This window comes from Ceratotherium simum, chromosome 6, assembly GCF_057802395.1.
Source record: "Ceratotherium simum simum isolate JZ-2026a chromosome 6, ASM5780239v1, whole genome shotgun sequence".
In the NCBI taxonomy this organism is placed as follows: domain Eukaryota; kingdom Metazoa; phylum Chordata; class Mammalia; order Perissodactyla; family Rhinocerotidae; genus Ceratotherium; species Ceratotherium simum.
Genome location: NC_141905.1, coordinates 50,437,344 through 50,460,833, shown reverse-complemented (window position 1 = coordinate 50,460,833; position 23,490 = coordinate 50,437,344). Strand labels below are relative to the sequence as shown.

Sequence of the window (23,490 nt, the reverse complement as noted above, 5' to 3'; positions counted from 1 at the left end):
AGGGAGAGAAGGCATTCATTAGCCCCACTTGGTCAATGAGGAAACCTAAAAACAAGAAGGTTAGGAGTCCTAACTACGGGCACACAGCAACTTACAGGTGGAGCTGGGACTAAAGTTTCTGCTACCCTTCTAAATTACATAATACTGTGGAAGATCAAAATTGACCACCCTGAAATATATCTCTTTACTTTGATTAAATTCTCTGATGGACATTTGACCTCCCCCACTAACTGCCTAAAGGAATTTAACTCTGGGTATGGACAGACTGGCAGAGTCTTCGCTAAACCCATTCTTTTCAAAGTTCTGTTTACCAAATATTTACATTTGTAAAGGTATCTCCCTCTGTGTAGTGGGAAGGAGAGGGGATGACCTTATCTGTGAAAACTCTTATCAGGACGGAAGAAGAAGACTTAAATCTACATACTCTTGATTACTATAATTCCTGCCTCTCCAGGCCACATTCTCTATAGGTGGCCCTGCAAAGCATTGTCTGACAAACATTTACATTTCCCTCTTCATGTAAATTGTCTTCTTCCCCTCTGAAATCCCAAAACACCACCCACCCCCAACATCCTCCTTTGTCTTTAGCTGAAGATATTATTTAAGATGAGAATCTCTGCCATTGTGTTGAGAAACTCAGTGTCCCTGGTTTCTCCCATGTATACATGTTATTAAACTTGGTATTATTTTCTTCTGCTAACCTGTCTTGTTAATTGTTTGGCCAGCCATAAGAACCTTAAGGGAAAGGGCAGAGGGGGATTCTCCCCCTTCCCCCACAACACCAAGTGCCTGGTGATTTTGTGTGGGCGGTATAGATGTGTCCTATCCCTACTCAATACTTCTCTATAAAGCAAGTAAAATAAAAATGGTCACTTATCACTCTTCAGGGGCTCTTGGAGGTCCCCAGGATGTGCCCTGGAAATCTGGACCAGCATCCCATGTCAGTGGGATGACTTGTCCCTACTCCAGGCCCAGATGTGTGAGACTGAATGGAAAAATGTCCCCGAGATAGATTAAACCATGGATAGGAAAAGCAGAGTAACATCACCAATAAAAATAGCTACAATTTTCTGAGTCCCTAGAAAAACATGCTAAGAAATTCACCGAGATTATCTCACTTAAAACTCACCATCACATGAAGTCCATTATTACGATCCCTATTTTATGGATGATAAAGCTGATGCCCAGACTGCTTAAATAACTTGCCAACATTCCTAGAGTGAATTCTTAGTACAGGTGAGATTTAAACTCATGTCTTTTGATTGGAAGCCCTTTCCTGCCCTATGATAGCCTGCCTGATGATGGAACCCAAGGTTTTTGGCCCCATCCTTTTGGCCCTACTCCATGGCTGTCTATACAATGATACATACATCGTTGGCCTGTAGGGGAGTTGTAGTGGAGTGTATGGTCCCTATTTGATATGTACAAACACCTGTTTAAAGGAAACTTTTTCAGATATTTTCTTAAAATAATATACTTTAGATCCACAGCAAAGGGAAAGAAAACATTAACTGTCTAGTCAAACAAGCTAAAAATCTAACGAGGCCTCCATTAAACTATGTACCTAACAAGTCACCTAATTTCCAAATGTTTCTCTCTCTTTTAACTTCAGATGGCAGAGAAAAGCATAATACAGCTCTCTCCAAATCCAGATTTGACAGATTTAGACATGGCCTAACAGTGAAGAAAATGTTTTAATAGGATGACATTTATTGCACTTAAAAAAATTTAAAAATAAGAAATGATTTAAATTAAGTCAAATTTCCTCAAGGAGGAAAACAGCGCACAACAAAAAAATAAACCAAGACCCAAAAGGTCAAACGTACATGGATCCATCCCAGAGTGAGGAGATCGTGTTGATCCTGAACACTGAATAATTCTTCTACATTCTCTACGTCGCAATAGTCTGGTCCCGCAGACTGCTTTGGCACGATTACGTGAGTAACAGCAAATTCATTATGCGTCTAAAAAACAATTAGCAAAAAAGAATAACCAGCATCTGACAGAAAAAAAACGAAAAACATAAACACCCTGAACAGGCAGTGCAACGTTTTGCTACAAGACTAGAGAATGCCGCACCACTTGCATCATCGTCCTCCCACCTGGTCACAATTCAAAAACAAAGTCCCAAACTTGAAAATGGATTATTTGCCAAAAATTTGAGCCAGTTGTCTGGAGCTTGAGACCCATTTTCACAACAGCAAATGTACCATAATTAGGAATTAGCATCTCAGGCTGCTCCATGGAATTTTAGTTAATAAATAATGTCTTGATACATTATATCTGTAATGGAAAAATCAGAACAAAACAATAGCAACTTTATTTGGAGGGGAAGACACTAGTTAAATAATTTTTTAGTTTTACTGAAGAACATTTCTAAGGTTTGTTGATGGTCTTGGTTTTATTTTATTAATTATATTTAATTTCCCTTCAAGATTTAGGACTTTCTTCTATTGGGGGGACTCACTGGGATTTTCCATAATTAAGGTAATGTTTTGGATTTGCAAGTAGATAAAGAGAAAGGAAAAACAAATTAGGCCCCTCAGCTAAAACATAAGCGTGGAAAGGAAGAGGGTTGGGAAGTATTGGTGGAATCCTCAGGTATGAGATGTTTGTGCTGTGAGTGGCTGTCCATCCTTCCACAGCATCATCTTCTCCAGACTTAGGGCTTTCCGGCAAACTGGGCACTCTTCCTTCAGCCTTGATTACAACTCTTTCCTCCATCCCACTTCCTCCATTCATGGCTGACTTTATGTATCCTTCAGGCCTAGTGTAATCATCACTTTTCAGGGAAGCCCTTCTTGACCCTCCCAGAAAAGGTTTCCCAGTTACACCTTCCCATGATACCCTGCATTCCATTGAGAGCACCCGGCCTTATTTAAAATTAATCATCTGTCTGGTTCTTCACAAGCATCGTGCAAGCATCACGTGGCAGGGACTGTGGCTGTTACAGGCTACTGAATGCCAACATCTAGCACAGTGCCTGGCACATACAGGTACTCAGTAAATGTTTGTCTGATGAATGAATGAATCACTCAATCAATCAATCAAACTAAGTATTACACATGGTCTTGGGGATGAAGCATCCATAGCACACTGCCCCCTGAAGGGCAACTAATGTGACTGTGGGGAGGAGATGGCAGGTCATTCTCCTGTGCTTGTCATCTGTGCTTCCTCTCTCCTGGAGGAAAAGTGCTGATGCCACACTGGAATATAATAGGAGAATGGGTGTTGAATGAAATACATTATTCAATTAAACTACAGTTTCCAAGGTAAATGTTCGGGACTGAAAATGTGCCTAGACCCAGATATATAAACTGATACCCAGAAGAGACTATGAAAGGGCCCTTCCAAAGAAACTTTATTCCTCTTTCTTGCAAGGAGGATTAAATGTATTTTCTCTCTTTTATCTCTTCCTATTTTGACATTGTCTTTCATCACATATTTCTGATAAAATCTTCCATACTTAAACATGACCTGTGTTATAAGATTTCAGTTTCTTGAAACTACTACCTTAAACTAAAGAAAACAACAAAACCTTAGTTTTATTTCACATGTATCTGAAAAAGGGTGGCAAGATGATACCTGTCACTGATAAAAACAGGCAGAATTAATTATATGAATATATATGAAACTAACAATTGCAATGGAAATTTGATTTAGAAAATGAGATGGTTTTGGAAATCTGAAGACCTGTAATCCACCATTTTCTAAACAAAGATTTAATATATGGTTTGATTAATTCTTTACAATAAGCTTCTATAGTATCCTTGAAATTTTATAATCCATTTTCTAGAAAGATAATTCCATTAATAATGGCAGTAGTTTTGTAAGTTAATCTATGTGAAGATAACTTCATAATATTTACAACTTTTAGGATGCTTTTATTCTGCTCTGCTTATTTCAAGAAAGCCATTACTATTGAAGGTATCCTGTGCAGAGAGATATGAAACAAGGATCATACCAGTTTTCCACAAAGTATTCCACAAGTTTCTATTCCTCTTACTGTATTAGATTCTGCCAGCTGCAGAAATCTGTGGCAAAGATCTCTTGATAAAACCACACATCGAAGTCCTTCAACCACTAAATCTAAGAAACAGAAAAGAGAGCAAAAGCTATAAAACAAACCTTACATCCCATCCTTCAAAGCTGTTTTTTGGCAAGCAACTGCAGGTCAATATAAATATGAAAAATAAAATTATCAGGTGCTCCACTTTCCATATTTTCTTTTAAAACTCCTGAAAGTAAACATTAACTAGAAGGAAGGTAAAATTACACTCTGCATATAAATTATTTTATAAACAAGAGGGAAGGTGCAAGCACTTTTACGTTTTTGTGCCCTAGATCAACTATTTCATGTATTTCTTCTGGCACAAAGCAAATACCCTCCTAAGTGCATAGGCTGCAAAGACTACGTCTCACGGCTTCTAAGACAGAGGATAAATATTCTTTATTGTGTTTCCCATTTGGTACTTATATCTTTATGAAAGTTGGTGATCATTAAGTAAAAGCACTATGTTCTCAGAAATAATTAGCAGTAGACTAATTTATGAAATGGCTGCCTATCATAATTATCAAAAAATAAATGCAAACACAAACTCCATCTGACAGTGTCTGCCGGGAAGAATTTCCCATTGGTTTTGGAAGCTCGCCAGCACTGATGTAGCAGCACGAAGCAGCGCTGATTGTTGGCAGAAACACATAATCCACTTGGAGGTTAACTACTAGTGTGTACGAGATCCTCCTGGGCAGGGATATGCTAAACATTTACATTTAAATTTTTGAGCAAAGGTCTGGACAAACAATTTTCTCAACATCTTCTTTCCTCTCCAGTATAAGTGTTTACGTTTAAGAGTCATGTGTTTCTTGGTTAAAAGACACGAAAGAAAAAAATGTTTGGGATTCTTCTCTTTTAAAATCTCTGTACCATGACTAAATACAGCCTCTTTTATTACAGTCTGTGCTCTTCCAGGGGCAAATCATGTTTCCTGAATTTTAAGGTTACATAGAGTAAAGCCAGACGGTACTGAAAGACTAGCTCTGTCATTCACACCACATCATGTAGGGGTCTTACCACAATTGATAATGAAGTGAGGAGGACCCTCCCAGATGTTACAGAAATGTGGTTCCATTAGAAGAGATTTAATGTCTTGCAGGGAGCATTTCATCACTTACTCTGAACAGCACTTAGAGTAGCAGCTGGCTTTAAAGCCCTGTTTACAGGAGGAGAGTGGCTAGCGTAATTGGTTGCATCACTTTTATTAGGTTGATCTGCAAACACATTCAGCAGGGAATTGTTCTGGTGTGTGGAAAAGCAGGACAAAGCACTCCCATCAATCTGCTCCGACAGCGCTGGGGTTTCCTGGCTGCGCATCTGACCTCGGGCTAATTCTTGTTTCTTGAGCTGATCTTCAAAAAACAGAAACTGCTCTGATTCTAGCTGCTGCTGGCGCATCTGAGCGATTCGCTTCCTTTCCGCCTCTATCCATCTCTGGTGCTCCAGTTTTTTGAGAATTTCAGCTCTGTATTTGTTCTAAAAAAATGCGGTTGCCAGAATAAAAGGTTAGCTTCCAAGGCAAAAACATCAAACTGGGATTAGATGCTTTCAATCTTCTAGCACACAAAGAGACACGGCTAGATACTGCGATATGCCCACAGGGACACTCATGCGACAGTAAGGAAAATACACAACACCATGGCAAAAGCCCCTTAATCTGATTAAGGCAGCAGTGCTACATCCCCTCATATTTTGCCAGACAGGCCATGACAATCAAGTTCCCTCCATTCCTCTGTGCTTTTAATATTGGAAAATCAAGGTCCATATGGAACAAAATATCTCAGAAATGGTTATGTCACCCTAGACCGCCCTGTCCAGTAGCCCCACATGGCTATTTAAATTTAAATCAATTAAAATTAAATAAAATTAGGAATTCAGTTCCTCAGTCATTCTAGACACATTTTAAGGACCCACTGGCCACATGTGGCTGTGGCTCCTATACCAAAGAGCATCAAATAGAACATTTCCATCATCATAGGAAGTTCTCTTAGACAGTGCTGCCCTAGAACCTTTTGCATTTGACTCTAGAACTCATACTACTGGAACTTCATGGAGAAGGGGGAATCACTAAGAAACGGTTCTCAAAATACGGTCCTATCATTTCTATCAGAACAAACCAGGAGTTTTGTTAAAAATGAAGATTCTCAAGCTCTGCAGTCTTAATGAAAATATCCGGGCATTATTAGATCAGAGAATAAAAATTTTTAATAAGCTCCCCAAATGATTTTGATAAAAACTAGACTTCGGGAGCTACTCTAGGGTAGAGGTGGGGCTGAGGACACAGCTTACAGCGGCACTTCGATATGTACACGAATCGCCTTGAGTCTTGTTATAGGGCAGACTTGGATTCAGCAGGTCTGGGGTGGGGCCTGAGATTCTGCATTCTAATAAGCTCCCAGATAATCCTGGTGCTGCCTGTAGCCAAGGGCTTACCGGTGTGTCTGTTCATCTCTTCTAGGCATCAAGCTGCCACTCTATTCCCCCAGGGATTTCTACATGTCACAAACATGGGATATTATCGTGGACTGCGAAGTAACTGGTATCACCCAAGGCAAACCATGCAACAGCTGCTGAGGCCGTTCCTCTCAGGGAGATCCAGAGGGGACGACCATACACACTGCTAAGTGTGGAAAGGAGACTTAACTGGGCTTTTTTCTCCCTTACTGTTGCTTTGTCTGAGCCTCCAAGATCATTTTTATCTTCCATAGTTCAAATCAAATCTTCAATATCCACACTTGAGGGAAACTTCTGATTTCAACATTCCCTCTGTCACTTACGTCAAAATTTCTCACTCACATCTGACTTCTAGCTATGCCCATGGAAAGCAGAGAGGTTCTCTGACCATGTTCAGAGTTAATGAGATTAAACTGAAGCGAGAGTCAGTAAAGATGACAACTTCCAAAGCACGTAAACACACAATCAAACAAAAAAAGCAAAACAACCTTTACAATAATGCTATAAATGTTGAGAATTCAAATTTTGAACTTGAGGTCCTATAGACTGAATTGGTCGATTTCTTCTTTCAATGTCTTTCGGTCTCTTAGACATCATTATCATTTTCACTCTTTATTTAATAACAGTCCAGAAACCACCACCCATTGGTGATACGATTACATTTCACTCATATGGGTAGCTATTATTCCATCTTGAAGTAATAACTATCACAATATTTAAGAATTTAATTCACATTTCCAAAGGCTACATAATTAGATACATCAGAAACCATATACTGCTCTCCCTACCTCCTACTGTCTTCATTCATCAGCAAAGAGCAGTCATCTGGCTCAAGGTTACACTGGCAAGAGTTGGTCAAAAAGCTCTATTTAAATCACTGTAGGAAATCTATTTTCTAATTCGTCACTTTATTAGACATTGTAGGGAAATAAAAATACCACATCTTTGGTGGAAGTGCTTAACCTGGACAGTAACATGAATTTTTAATTGGTTTTACCTCACTGCATCTTTAATTTTTAATTTAAATGCATAAGACATTTGAAAAATTCATATGAAAATGAAATTTAAAAAATATGTGCACAAAAAACAGACATGAAATAAATGTACCAGTTGAACTTACTTTGCTTTGCAAATATTCTTGGTATTCTACGTTATATTTCTTTAAAAGCTCCTTTTTCAATTCATCTGTCCTTGGGAATGCAATCTCCTTCAGTTTCTTTTAAAAATATATATACATATTGATTAGTGGGATTTTCAGTATAGTCTTTCAAATCATCAGCTGAGAAAGAAAAACAGCTGGTATGTGTATTAGAAATCAAGACACAAGTAACCAAAGATGATGGTGGAAAAATAAATCTCTCTTTTCTAGGGCTCTGAAATATAACTTCTTATTTAGAGAAGGGAAAAAATTATCCCCTTTGTAAGACCTTTATTGACTCCACTGGTGAGATAAGCATTTTGTTTAGGCAGGTACCCCATTTTTAGGTAGTGGGTTTGTAACTGCACATTCCACAGTATGTAAGTGATAAGGCATCATAGCTAGAAGGAACATCGGAGAACATGCCAGGCAGGGACTCCTAGACCTGACAGACTGTAAAAAGCACTGAGGCACTTTTTATAAAAATATAGATTCCAAGGGCTAATCCCAGATCTACTGAATCAACATATTTAGGGAAGGGGTTGGGGAATCTGGATCTCAAACAACTTCCCAGTGATTCTTCATGGCTGGAAAATCTGAGATAGTCCAAACACCATACCCCTTTTTAGAGATGAGGAAACAAAGCCCTAAAAAGATTAAAAGGCTTGTCCTGTATTGTATAACTAGCTAGTGACCCAATTAGGACTAGAACCCAAGTCTCCTGACTCTAGCCAGGCTCTTCCACTAAAATTTCTGTTTTCTTAATCTTTTGTCATTCATTCATTCACCCTTGCATGCATGCATGCATGCATCCATCCATCCATCTATCCATCCATTTATTCAACAGGCATAAACAAAGAAAATGTATATGCCTTTGGAGAATCTTTTCCTACAAGTAAAAATAAGAATAACCCTAAATTAGAGTAAAAGAGTCACCTTGGCAGCCGGGGACCTTTGGTTTCTGTACAGAACTCACTGAGGTTGAATGAACAAGAGAATTGAGGGGAAATGATACACAAAGACATGATAATAAAGGACACTTCTGATTAAGTGTGTAGAGAAATAAAAAAATGTAGATGATCATTTCACAAAATGAGTTCTGCTTATAGGCAGCCTCAGGCCTGATGTAACTGGTAAGACAGCCTTTACTTCATTATATGGTTAAATATCTTTTGAAAGTTGTTTAAAATTTCATGCTGTGATTGGCTTTGTATATACTGTTTTATCTTCCTTCATATAAGATTAACCCAAACTATTTAAGACAAATAAATGGGAAATATTTTTAAAATTTTATTTAAAAGGATATATTCTCAGCTAAAGATATTTTATAACTATGTATGTTGCAAATGTTGATAATGTATCAATACATTTGAACAATCTTCCTTTTCCTTGAGAATATTTCAGGCCACCCCCTAAACACTTTATTATCTATTAGGTTGGTATCATAAGAAGAAAAATAACTAGAGCTTTGAGGCTGTCTTAATAATCAACATTGATTTTCAAATAGTTTTTGGGTTTAGGACTATATGGAATAATCCAAACAGCCAAAATGACTGTCTCACATATAAGTATGGGGAAATAGATAACCATTCCCTCAATATCTGGGAGGATTCGTGAAATAATTCCTTCTTCATGCCATAAGGTGATTAAGCACATTCTTGACCTTTCTCCCCCCCCCCCCCCCCCCCAGTTTCAATTAGACGTCGCACATTGGCTTAGTAAGGATGATTAAAGGTTTGGAGAAGAGATTGAAACATCATGGCTAATGGAATGAATTTTTTGTGCTTAAACTCTCAAGAGGATGAAACAGAGGAGTATAGGAAGGAGGGTGAATCAATAATGGATACTTGTGGAGCATCTGATCCCACAGAATCGATCCTACAGTACCTTCATAATATCCTGCTTTTCGGGTACCGCACATTGCTGGTATTCTCGATGGCTGGGAAGCTTTTCTACGAACAAACTAGAGAAAGGGAAAACACGTTCTTAGCATTATATCACAGAAAAAATTCAATGATGGGTTGTAATATAAGAATGAGCCTCCTTTTCAAAAGGGTGTGTTTAATAATTTATTTAACCTATATTCTTTCATCTGCCTTTCCATCACAGGCTGGTACGAGCATAATTTTGGCATTACAGGGTAGTGAAGCTCAGCAAACTAAGCACGGAGGTTAAAAGGTTAAGGTCAGGATGCTCCCTAAATAGATCACGTCGCTTTGGTCTTTCCAGGTCCTGGGAGCTTAACCCCACCAGAGCACCATCTTACTTGCTTCCTGCCTGCAACACAGAGGATCATGTAAAAATGTAAGAGTTTGGAAAGATTGATGTAACCCCTTCTTATCATTGAAAAAGATGCAAAAGACCACTGATGAATCAGTAGTGCCCTGGTATACATATCAAAAACTCTTTACTGAAAATTCATAACTAAGAGAGGAGAAATGACAGCCAGAATCCCTAGTGGATTAGGAAGTATTAATTAGGAGATAATTATTTTTCATCACCTTTTTGAGGAACAAGGGACAGCAGAAGTGAAGGGAAATGCCTACAGCAAACCAGATGCATCGCTTCCAAGTAAAGTGAAGATATTGCTTCCACGAGAGCTGGGAATTCTAGGATTTTTTTCCTTATTGATGTACCCTGAGCCTGTGCAATATTGTCCACCTCATAATAAGTGCTCAATAGATATTTGTTAAATGAGTGAATAGCCCTTCCCTGATAGATCATGATGGGCTGTAAATACTATTTTTTTTTTTTTTTTTTTTTTGCTGGGAAAGATTCGCCCTGAGCTAATATCTGTTGCCAGTCTTCCTTTCTTTTTTTTTTTCCCCCTCCCCAAAGCTCCAGTACATAGTTGTATATTCTAGTTGTAAATCTTTCTAGTTCTTCTATATGAGCTGCCACCACAGCATGGCTACTGACAGACAAGTGGTTTGGTTCCGTGCCCGGGAACCGAACCAGGCCACGGAAGCGGAGTGTGCCAAATTTTAACCACTAGTCCATCAGGGCTGGCTCCGTAAATACTATTTTTTGATCAACTAATATGCGATACCTTATAATTATTGATGTTCTGATGTTTACAAATCACATATACATTCATCATCTCACCTACAGGGTACATTGGAATGGTATCCTAACTCTCATTTCTCAAACTAGAAAATTAAGGCTTAAAGAGGCTACGTAAGTTGTTAGTTACCTAAGGTTTTATAAATAGAATAAAGTCACAGACACTTAGAGTTGAGGAGACATCAGAGATTTTCACCCATAAGTCTTTCATTTGTAGATGAGGAACTGAGGTCCGTGGAGAAAAAGTCAATTACAAACAATCATACTGATAATGACAGAAGAGAATTCAAACATTCTGATTACTCAGTAACTCAGCGAGTATGGTGGCCTTTCCCTTCTACACTTACGATTCCATGGGAGTGAGAGCAAAACACAAGCAGAAGGTGAAAAAGAAATATTATCAATTGGTAACTTATAGTTCAGAAACTAAAATAGAAAATGTGTCCTATCAATGACAATTGATATTCTCCAATTTCATACTTATTGCTTAATTTTCTAGAAACAAGTGATTTTCCCAGGTAGGATGAATGTTGCCAAGCAATCTCTTAATTTCCAAGAAGTTAATTTACGTGAAAAAAATGCAGAGCAATTTGTATACCATGCAAACTGCTTTTAATTTTGCCCTTGGTAGAATCATGGGATGCAGGTTTTAAGTTTACTTTTTCAACTTCTCAAAGGTCTTTGGGTTAAGTCCCCAACTGAACTAGTGAAGTTAATCAACACACGACTTTCAATTAAAACAAAAATAAGGGGTTTACCTCAGATTAAATAATTATCGGTAACAGGAGATCCTCCCAAACAGTAAGATGGCAAATTGGCAAGGAAAATTCAAATCCCATTTCTGTTAACTCTTAAACTAGGATATGTTATTAATAAATATCTCTCTAATGTGGAGTATATTTTCACATGGCTGTTTTGATGTAGCCCCTTTCACTCACTATTTTGAAAGCTCTTTCATATATAGCATTTCTACACAGCTAAACAAGTTCTTTTTTAAAAAAAATGCTAACTACAATGTGAAACTGACTGCTATACGCTATCCCTGAATCAGATCCTTCAACGATTCCCAACTTGTACCCCAGTCTCAGCCCATCAAATCAAATTTAAAAAATGCTCATGGCATGTTCCACGTGCTGTAGATGAGAGCAGGAGCCTCATAAAGCTTACATTCCTGTCATGGGAGAATGGCATGAAGCAAGAAATTTTATTTGTGAAGACTGTTAAAAGGACATTTCGGTTACTGTACTGGCCTGTTGAGAGGTTATCTGATATCCCTGATCCTCACCCCATCCCTGACCTTCTTCCCACCACTCCTAAGCCTCAGAGATGGTGTGGGGATGCCTCTGAGTACATACTTGGTAATTTAAAAACCTAGACACTTGATCCTTTTGGACATTGTAAAATCGGTCTGAATATGAAAACATTCCTGGCATCCAAACCGTTTTACTAAAATATCATGTAAATATTTTCCCAATTTTCTCATTTCGAAGACCTCCAAAACAAAAGACTTACGTTATGAATTTATTATAAAGAACAAAGGCGTTTTCCAAGTTCCCTTCTTGCAAATACACAGAGGCCATCCTCTCCATCTCCACTCCGGATCTAAAGTAGCGGCGCGGAGTGATATCTTCACTGACGGCGATGTTACAGCCCAGCTTGCTCAGCGCCCGGACTCGCTCTTCCGGGCTGAGGGAAACATCGGTATGGTCAGGCATAGCCGCTAACTTTTTCTGCGAAGTAAAATGTGAATCTCTGTTTATAATAAGAAATGAATATGACTGAAATTATGAATGTATTTTCTGTACTAAATACCTGATACCAATACCTAAGGACAGCTTTTCACAAAAATTAATGATATGGAAAAAGTGAAGTCTTTTTTGCTTAAACATGTGATCTGTACGCCGAAGAGACGCAAATCTCTCAGGGTAAACATACATTTTGATTGGAGTAAGATCTCTTTTGGGTTTCACGATACAATTACGTGGCAGTTCCCGCGTATGCAAATACTGTAGGTCACTTTAGGTAAAACATCATTGACCCTTATGTCCTCGCGGATGTTTCCATCCTGAGCGATGTGAAGCTGACCAAGAGAAGGATTACTGCTAGGGAAGGGCTCATGTCGTTCTACTCTGCACGGTCTCCAAGAGATAGCTTGGATTCAACGTTACTATAAGGATTCAGTTCTATTCCAGATCATATCTAGTTTAATAAGAAGCTTTCAAGGCCTCCCTGCATTTTCAGCAAGTGAATAAAACTCTACCAATTAGTCCTGGAGAAGCCTTTTCAAGTATACGGACACCTTCCCCCCACCTCCCCTTTTTTTTGTAACATAAAACACTCTTAGACCTCCACATAATAAAAACTACACTGTTAATTAGTCCTTGACTGAAAAAATGATAATAATTACTAAGAAAAAGTCAGTGATATTAATTAATACGTTTCTATTTTATTAATAAAAACAGCGTCTGTACACATTTGGAAAAACACAGAACATATACATTCAGGATAATTATTCAATTATTCAATAAAAAGTCAGTGCTTCAAAAAGGCAAAAAGGGCAACAGATTTTTTTTTCTGTTGAAGGCCATACAGCAAATATTTTAGGCTTTGTGGGCCATACAGTCTTGGTTGCAGCTATTCACCTCTGCTGGCGTGAAAGCATCCATAAACAATATGTAAACAAATGATCCTCCCTGTGTTCCAAAAATTTTTATTTACAAAATCAAGCAGTTGAATTTGGCCCTCAGACCATAGTTTGCTGACTCTTGGTTTAGACCAGTGCTTCTCAAAGTGTGGTCCCTGGACCAGTGGCATCAGCATCAACTGAGGATCTCTTAAAAATACAAATTCCTAACAGTCCCCACCTCAGATCTACAGACCAGAATCTCTGTGGGTGGGCTTGGAGTTTTAACTAGTTTCTCAGAGGCACTTATGCATGTTATAGTTTGAGGAGCACTGCTTGTTTTTTGTTTGTTTTTTCTTTTTTGGCGAGGAAGATCAGCCCTGAGCTAACATCTGATGCCAGTCCTCCTCTTTTTTGCTGAGGAAAATTGGCCCTGGGCTAACATCCATGCCCATCATCCTCTACTTTATATGGGACGCGGCCACAGCATGGCTTGACAAGTGGTGCGTCAGTGCGTGCCCAGGATCTGAACCTGCGAACCCCGGGCTGCCGAAGCAGAGCATGAGCACTTAACTGCTGTGCCACTGGGCCAGCCCTGAGGAGCACTGCTTTAGACCACTCTACCATCCTCTCATGCTCCAAGAATGGTGCTAGCCCAGAGCAAATTTAGCCTCCCAAGTCACCCTCAGTCAGTGAGGGTAGACTGCAAGGCTGACTACAATGTGGGTGGAGCATTTGATTAAGGTCTGTAGAAAGTTAAAAAAGAAATCAAGGTAGACACAGTTTTAGTCTGGCCATGAATTACTGAACCAACCTTCAGGGGCAGAGTGCAGTGAATTAGATATCTGCAGTTTTTCCAATGCCATCTGGTCTACTTTGGTAGCAATTTTATAGTAGATAGAACCGTAGAGACCTGGCATAATTCTTGCTTCTTAAGATTTAATATATAACCAGAGAGCCATAAACATGTTTCTCAAGGCCCCACTGAGTCAGAAGCAGGCCACGCCTCTTGCACCTTCTACTACCCTTTTGACCTGGCCTACAGCAATTGGGTGAGTCCTCCTCCCTCTTTCTTTCTCCCCAGGGAAGCTCTAAGCTCCAGGATTCTTCACCTTGAAGGTCTCCAGCTATCCCTCCTGTGACTGGGTGGGTAAGCCAATTCAATTTGGAGCAGAAGGGATAAGAAGATTTATCAATCTCGCACGTTCTCCAGGTCCAAGTTATGAGGTATAAAGGGTATACTTCATTTTGTTTTATTGAGGTAACATTGGTTTATAACATTATATGAATTTCTGGTGTACATCATTACATGTCAATTTCTGTGTAGATTACATCATGTTTACCACCCAAAGACTAATTACAATCCATCACCATACACATGTGCCCAGTCACCCCTTTCATCCTCCTCGCTCCCACCTTCCCCTCTGCTAATCACCAATCTAATCTCCGTATCTAAGTGTTTGTTTGTTGTTATTGCTGTTGTTGTTATCTTCTATTTATGAGTGAGATCATATGGTATTTGACTTTCTCCCTCTGACTTGTTTCTCTTAGCATGATACCCTCAAGTCCATCCATGTTGTCACAAATGGCAAGATTGCATCTTTTTTTATGGCTGAGTAGTATTCCATTGTGTGTATGTACCACATCTTCTTTACCCATTTGTCCTTTGATGGGCACTTAGGTTGTTTCCAAGTCTTTGCTATTGTGAATAATGCCACAATGAACATAAGGGTGCATACGTTTTTACATAGTCGTGTTTTCATGTTTTTTGGATAAATACCCAGCAGTGGAATAGCTGGATCGTATGGTAGTTTTATTCTTTATTTTTTAAGAAATCTCCATACTGTTTTCCATAGTGGCTGCACAAGTTTGCATTCCCACCAGTGGTGTATGAGAGTTCCCTTCTCTCCACATCCTCTCCAACACTTGTTGTTTCTTGTCTTGTTAATTATAGCCATTCTGATGGGCATGAGTTGATATCTCATTGTAGTTTTGATTTGCATTTCCCTGATAGTTAATGACGTTGAATATCTTTTCATGTGCCTGTTGGCCATCTGTATATCTTCTTTGGAAAAATGTCTGTTCACATCTTTTGCCCATTTTTTAATTGGGTTGTTTGCTTTTTGTTGTTCAGATGTATGAGTTCTTCATATATTTTGGATATTAACCCCTTATCAGATATATGGTTTGCAAATATCTTTTCCCAATTGTTAGGTTGCCTTTTCATTTTGTTGATGGTTTCCTTTGCTGTGCAGAAGATTTTAGTTTGATGTAGCCCCATTTGTTTATTTTTTCTATTGTTTCCTTTGCCTGGGCAGACATGGTATTTGAAAATACGCTGCTAAGACAGATGTAGAAGAGTGTACTGCCTGTGTTTTCTTCTAGAAGTTTTATGATTTCATGTCTTACATTCAAATCTTTAATCAATTTTGAGATAGTTTTTGTGTATGGTGTAAGATAATGGTCTACTTTCATTCTTTTGCATGTGGCTGTCCAGTTTTCCCAACACCATTTATTGAAGAGACTTTCCTCTCTCCATTGTGTGTTCTTAGCTGTTCATAGATGTGTGGGTTTATTTCTGGGCTCTTGATTCTGTCCCATTGACCTATGTGTCTGTTTTTGAGGACACACTTGATTTTGATCCTCACCTGGCATCTTAAATCTATTTTCACTTGGTCCAGAATTCTGACATCAGAGAGATGTAACTGGCAGCAACTCTAACATTCAGATCCTTCCTAAGCGACGTCATGTTAAATGAAAGCACTCTTCCTTCTATTCAAACCCTGTTGTGCTGCTCTTCTAATTCTCTGAAAGACTTTCTAATTTCAGAGAAGCTGTTGGAGACTTTCCCACATCAGAAGCAGGAATTGGAGCTTGTGAACTCTGAGCCTCCGGCCTGAGGACACACCGTCTTTTCCAACTGAGAAGTCTCAGACACCACACAATACATCCACTTTTCCCCAATCACACTCACCTGTAGATCTCAACAGCTCTAAGCGAAAATATTGTTATTCGCCCACAGATACATACTTCAATGACATCAGAAAATGATTGGGAAAAAAAATCTATGGAAATTAGGACATTTTCTGAAGGGGGCTTCCAGCCTCCTGTATGCACAAAAGTAATCTGTCCATTTTTTTGGATTAAAGACTTGAATATAAGACCTGAAACCATGAAACTTCTACAAGAAAACATAGGAAGTATGCTCTTCGATATCAGTCTTAGCAATATATTTTCAAGCACCATGTCTGACCGGGCAAGAGAAACAATAGAAAAAATAAACAAATGGGGCTACATCAAACTAAAATCTTCTGCACAGCAAAGGAAACCATCAACAAAATGAAAAGACAACCTAACAATTGGGAGAAGATATTTGCAAACCATGTATCTAATAAGGGGTTATTCTCCAAAATATACAAAGAACACATACAGCCCAACAACAAAAAAACTAACAACCCAATTGAAAAATAGGCAAAAGACCTGAACAGACATTTCTCCAAAGAAGATATACAGATGGCCAACAGGCACGTGAAAAGATGTTCAACGTCATTAACTATCAGGGAAATGCAAATCAAAACTACAATGAGATATCAACTCATGCCCATCAGAATGGCTATAATTAACAAGACAAGAAACAACAAGTGTTGGAGAGGATGTGGAGAGAAGGGAACTCTCATACACTGCTAGTGGGAGTGCAAACTGGTGCAGCCACTATGGAGAACAGTATGGAGATTCCTCAAAAAATTAAGGATAGAACTACAATACAATCCAGCTATTCCACTGCTGGGTATTTATCCAAAGAACATGAAAACATGAATACGGAAAGATACATGCACCCCTATGTTCGTTGCAGCATTATTCACAATAGTCAAGACTTGGAAGCAACCTAAGTGCCCATCAAGGGACGAATGGATGAAGAAGATGTTGCATATATACACAACGGAATACTACTCAGCCATAAGAAACGATGAAATCCAGTCATTTGTGACAACGTGGATAGACATTGAGGGTATTATGCTAAGCGAAATAAGTCAGAGGGAGAAGTTCAAATACCGTATGATCTCACTCATAAGTAGAAGATAAAAACAACAACAAACAAACACATAGAGACAGAGATTGGATTGGTGGTTACCAGAGGGGAAGGGGGGCAGGGAGGAGGGCAAAAGGGATGATTAGGCACGTGTGTGGTGATGGATTGTAATTAGTATTTGGGTGGTAATATGATGATGTAATCTATGCAGAAATAGAAGTATAATGACGTACACATGAAATTTATGCAATGTTATAAACCAATGTTACCTCAATAAAAAAAATTAATTTGTCCATTTTTTATTGCGATACAGTCCACCCTGAATTATAGTTATTTGTATACAAGTGTTTTCAATTCCTTATTAACTCCTGAGAGAAAAGAATCACCTTCCATTCATCCCTGTTCCCTAGGATGTAGTATATTCCCTGCAACACAGATGATAGTCAATAAATGTACCAAATAAAGGAGAAAAGGGAGCAATAAGATTACAATTCTTCATCAGTCTATAATGTTTCATTTGCATGTGAGGTTCTTAGATGAAAATACAAAATTTCCAGATGAAAAAGTCTTAGTGTTGCTTTTTACATTGACATGTCCATTAAAATTTTAATTATTCTTAAATAATGTTCTAGGAAAACACAGAGGACACTCCATAAGAATGATTCTTTCCTCTACAGAGGTGGAAATGGGGCAGCCTTTATTATCCCACAGTTATTATCCCAACAACATGGGCTCAGAAAGTGAAAAAGTTCCTACAATTCTCTGCTCTTCAAACACACTCTCATAGCAATTGAGCTTCTGTGAAGAACTTTCTTGGTAGAGAGAGAACATTGAGTCATAACCTATTTCAGAGCGAGAACCAGGCCCTCTATTTCTTTATGTTCTGGTGCTGAGCTCTCTGTGTAGAGGGTATTCAGTACACTGTTGCTCTTAGGGTTACCCACAGGGTTGCAGTGAGTGGGTTGGGGAGGGCTGTCAGGAGGAGGGTAATGGCAATGACAGCTTCCATTTCTCAAGCCCCCATGACAGGCTGTGAATGTTAAAAATATTGTTTCCAATTGTCATAAGGAACATAGTACACAAACAGGGCCAAGGGGATTATAAATGTGGCTATATTCACACTCAGAGACTGATCTGGGACACAGAATAAGCCCATGTGATCCCAAGGCATCTGTTATTTCCTCTCCAGCACATTTCTTTTTCTGAGATGACACTAGAGAAAGTGTGCCCCATATTGGGCTGAAAGGGAGAAAGTGAGAAGAACAAGAGTTTCAAGTATGCAGACATTTCCACAGGATCCCAAAGCGACATTTGGTGTTAAATATAAAATGTTTTCCTTGGTCATCATCACACAAGGTAAGCCTCCAATTTTTATCTATATAGACGCTGAGGCATAAAGAAGTTGAAGCACCTGCCACAATGTCAACTCTGAAATTCTTCTCTCTGGTGTTCTGCTAAAGGATTACACTCCTGGAATCTAGCCAGATAAATTAAAGTTTGACTCTTTGTGTAAAAAAAATTACAAAAAAAAAATTATTTTTAATTCTAGCAAACAGGGCTTTATTAGTCACTTCCTCAAAGGAGAGGACCACACAGATGGATGAAAAAACGACAAGTGCTAAACTTCTTGAAGTAAATGTGACTCATTTCACATTTGGTATGTTTCTGTTCTTCTTTTTGGGTTTTCTGGCCATATGTAAAATATCAGTTGGTGCTACCTACCAGAGAATTCAGAGTAAACGGCTGATCCATGTTGTCCTGTCTACAAAATGAAGATGTTCACTGCTTCTTCTCAATCACTTCATCTGTTTCAAAGATAAAAAGCAGAACTAATGTTATTTTTTGAGAACTCGAGTCTCAAAACCCAAACCCCAGTGTTATTTCTACCTTAGAAGAATATGAACAAATTGAAATAACTTATGTAATCTGAGTTTTTAGAGACACTGTTGGAAGTCTCTTCCTGAAAATACAAAACTGCAGGTGGTTATGGCTTCTTGAAGCAGACCTTTCAAGTGGAAGTGTGAAAAGAATTAATTATAGCCTAGCACTCAGGATGAGTCTGCTGGGTGTTATCTTACTTAGAACTCTATGCCAGGTTATAAAGTGGGTTTACTTTTATCGAAGGGAGAAAGATCATAGAGGTTAGGAGCATGGACTTAGAGACCTGGAATCAGTCTGAGCTTACACTAAGGCCTACTAGCTGTGGTAGGCAGAATTCTAAAATGGCTCTGTGATTCCTGTCCCTTGGTTTCCACGGGTTTGTGAAATCCCCTCCCCTTGAGTGTGGAGGAGACATGTAACTGGCTTCTAATCAACAGAACATAGCAAAGGTGATGGCATATTACTCTCATGTTTATGTTATGTCATATGGCAAGAATGAAGAGATTTTGGAGACATATTAAGACTTGTAATCAGTTGACATTAAATTTAAAAAATGGAGATTATCCCACGTGAGCCTGACCTAAGCAGGTGAGACCTTTCAAAGAGGGAGACACTCTCCTGCTGGCCTTCAAGACTCAGTCACTGTGAGGTCCACAGCTACAGGGAATTGAATTCTGCCAATAATCACGTGTGCTCGGAAGAGGACCCTGTGCCTCAGATGAGACTCTTACCCTGGTCAACACCTCCGTTGCTGCCTCGTGAGACCCTGAGCAGAGGACCTAGTTATGCTGCACCCAGAGCCCTGATCTGCAAAACTGTGAGAAAATAAATGTACATTGTCTTAAGCCATGAAGCTTGTGGTGATTTGTAATGCAGCAACAGAAAACTAACATGCTAGCTGTGTGACTGCTGGTAAGTTATATAGTCTTTCTGTGCATCTGAAAAATGGGGGAAATAATAGTACCTATGTCATGTAGTTGTGGTAAGGATTAAATGAGTTAGCATATAAAGTGCTTAGAATAGTTCCTAGCACATAGTCGATATCATATAAATGTTAGCTATTATTAGAATCTTTACTTTGCAGTTGAGGAAACTGAGGCTTAGAGATGTTAAGTGAATGTACTCAAGTCCAAATAGTCACTCAATAAATGTTAGCCTCTTTCCTTTTTATGCTAGTTGAGGTCAAGCTCTGCATCACTACTTCCCACTTCTTCTAAATTTATTTCGGCCTTTATACTCTACTAATCACTTATGTGATGTTGGACACCTATCTTCTTAGTTTCTTATTTATGAAATGAGAGAGTTAAGCTACATTCTTTCAAGTTATAACATTCTGTGATTCCAGAAATCTCAGCAGTAGATCTTTCAACCCTTCTGTGCTGTTTTCTGGCCTGAATCCATGGCTGAGATCCCCTTCAAGGAAAGTCACTTGGCGTGTTCTAGTATTTTCCTTTCATCCTCTCCGGTGATCCCTGGAGTAAACACTGACATCTAAGCTTGCAGGTTGCAGAAATGCCCAAGAAAGCAATGACTTTGAGAGAGCCACAGTCACAGTGTAGTTCAAAACCTAAATTAATTCTGGAGCTGCTGAAGGTAGGCAATCCCATTTGGGGAATTACCACTTCTCAGTGAGAAGAAATAAACCAGAAAATAAAAAGACATTAAAAGAGTCAAAGAGACAGAACAAAGAGGGTTATGGGGAATTTGAGGCAGGAGGGAGAGAAGGGGAACAAGGAAATACTAGTTAGTCATTGATTAGGGTATCTTAGAGGCCTAGAATTATTTTTTTAGGGGTTACTCAGATCCTTAAAAAGAGAACAAATAACTTAAAAAGTTGGAAATATTAGAACATTGGTTCTTAAATTTTAGTGTACCTGATAATCACAGAAACCTGACACTTGTTTAAAATGCAGATTCCTAGAACTCATTCACAAGGATTCTGAATCCATCAGTTTTAAGCCCACCAATAGGTATTAATTGTTAGGATGTGGCCCAGGTGATTTTGATACATGAGAGACACTGCATTTGAGAATGTCTGAGGCAGGATTCGTAGTTGCAAGCAAAGGCACCAACTCTTGAATTCATAGGATAATGGAAACACCACATATTTCTGGGTAGGCCAGAGAAATTGGATTTGGATGCTACATAGCCGGGATCATCACTCCAATCACACAGCAGCACTATTCTGACAGGCAGAGGAGCCTGCATCTTCCACCACTAACCAGCTGCTGCCCTGGAAACCATGTGGAGCTACCACATATTTCTTCATGTCACTAGTTTCTGTTTCAAAGTATAAGCTGGTGGTGTCTGACTGGCAGAGCCTAGGTCACATGCCTGCAGCCTGGCCCCAAAGGTGGCTGAAAAATGCAAGTAAATATCTAGCACTTTACAACTCCATAGGAGGCAGTGGGATGTGTCAAGTGAGAAAAGGTAGATTCAGGGCTGGGTGGCCAAAAACAATGACAAGTGCACAAAAATCAAACAAACTTCTCTGTAATGAGCTTATAAATGTATAAAATGTTTAATTCAACATATCTTAAACTCCAGAATTTATTAAACTGCTATAGATGAAAAACAATCACTATTAACTCCTGCAAGTAAATTTATTTATAATCCAGAAGGAAAAACCAACTCCCCTCAAATATAAGATGAAAGAAGCTTATAGATTGGTTGATCAACTTATTTTTTGGACCATTAACTACTCAGCAGCAGTGGTCCTGAGATAAAGATAATTCCTTTATTTGTTAATCCCCAGTCCTAGCACTTATCAGCTGTGATACAAACAATTACTGAAGTCAAAATAAACAGGTTATGTTTTCTAGATCAGTGGCTGTCAAAGTGTGGTCCAGGGTCCCCAAGATCCTTTTAAGGGGTCTGCGAGGTCAATATTATTTTCATAATATTATTAAAATATTATTTGCTTTTTTACCATCCATCTTTCAAAACTGTAGAGTGGGGATTTCCAGAGGGTGCAAGTTAATGGAATGCTTACTTGCATATTTTTGTAAATGTCTGTTTTAATTTTTAATATGGTAAATTTAAATAAATATAACCCACATAAACAAAGCTTTTTATGTCCTTAGTAATTTTTAAGAGTGCTAAGGGGTCCTCAGACCAAAAAATTTGAAAAGCACAGCTCTAGATCAACTCTGCAAACAAGCAAAACAACACAGAAACTCACTCAAACTAACCAGAAATATCATGGGCCATGTCAAGCATTACCTTCCATTTGTGCTACTAGAGTCTTGCTAAAATAATTAGTAAACTGAAGAAACAGTGAGAGGTACCCTACCTCACAGAACCTGAGCCCCACAAGAGCAAATGCAGCAGAATGCAATATTTATGCAATACTCATTCTCTTTTTCTGATATAAAAATAGAATTTTCATTTGCAGACGACATGACTTTATATACAGAAAACCCTAAAGAATCCATTGGAAAACTGTTAGAAATAATCAACAACTACAGCAAAGTAGCAGGGTACGAAATCAATCTACAAAAATCAGTTGCATTTCTGTATGCCAATAATGAACTAACAGAAAGAGAGCTCAAAATGATAACACCATTTACAATTGCATCAAAAAGAATAAAATATCTAGGAATAAATCTTACCAAGGAAGTGAAAGACCTATACAATGAAAACTACAAGACATTATTGAAAGAAATCGATGACAACATAAAGAAATGGAAAGACATCCCATGCACATGGATTGGAAGAATAAACATAGTTCAAATGTCTATACTACCTAAAGCAATCTACAGATTCAACACAATCCCAATCAGAATCCCAATGACATTCTTCACAGAAAGAGAAAAAGAATACTAAAATTCATATGGGGCAAGACCCCGAATAGCTGAAGCAACCCTAAGAAAAAAGAACAAAGCAGGAGGCATCACAATCCGTGACTTCAAAACATACTACAAAGCAATAGTAATCAAAACAGCATGGTACTGGTACAAAAACAGATACACAGATCAATGGAACAGAATTGAAAGCCCAGAAATAAAACCACACATATACGGACAGCTAATTTTCGACAAAGGAGCTAAGGACATACAATGGAGAAAGGAAAGTCTCTTCAATAAATGGTGTTGGGAAGACTAGACAGCCACATGCAAAAGAATGAAAGTGGACCATCTGCTATCGCCATTCACAAAAATTAACTCAAAATGGATCAAAGACCTGAAGGTGAGACCTGAAACTATAAAACTCATAGAAGAAAATATAGGCAACACACTATTTGA

The 23,490-nt window shown here is 38.6% G+C and overlaps 1 protein-coding gene across 2 annotated transcripts in view; it reads right to left on the bottom strand.

Annotated features, from left to right (window-relative positions):
* The window catches only part of STAMBPL1 (STAM binding protein like 1), a 50,601-nt gene that overhangs the window by 4,707 nt on the left and 22,404 nt on the right, over positions 1 to 23,490 (bottom strand). Inside the window, exons 2-8 of one of the 2 annotated variants that reach the window (XM_004439983.3) lie at positions 19,088 to 19,170; positions 12,225 to 12,442; positions 9,537 to 9,612; positions 7,632 to 7,727; positions 5,176 to 5,533; positions 3,965 to 4,089; positions 1,827 to 1,964 (exon numbers count right to left, since the gene is read on the bottom strand). In XM_004439983.3, the coding sequence (XP_004440040.2) occupies positions 1,827 to 1,964; positions 3,965 to 4,089; positions 5,176 to 5,533; positions 7,632 to 7,727; positions 9,537 to 9,612; positions 12,225 to 12,442; positions 19,088 to 19,117 (1,041 nt within the window). In that variant the 5' untranslated portion in view covers positions 19,118 to 19,170. Of the gene's footprint in view, positions 1 to 1,826; positions 1,965 to 3,964; positions 4,090 to 5,175; positions 5,534 to 7,631; positions 7,728 to 9,536; positions 9,613 to 12,224; positions 12,443 to 19,087; positions 19,171 to 23,490 lie in introns of those variants that run through there. The other variant, XM_087432226.1, reaches the window with a different exon arrangement.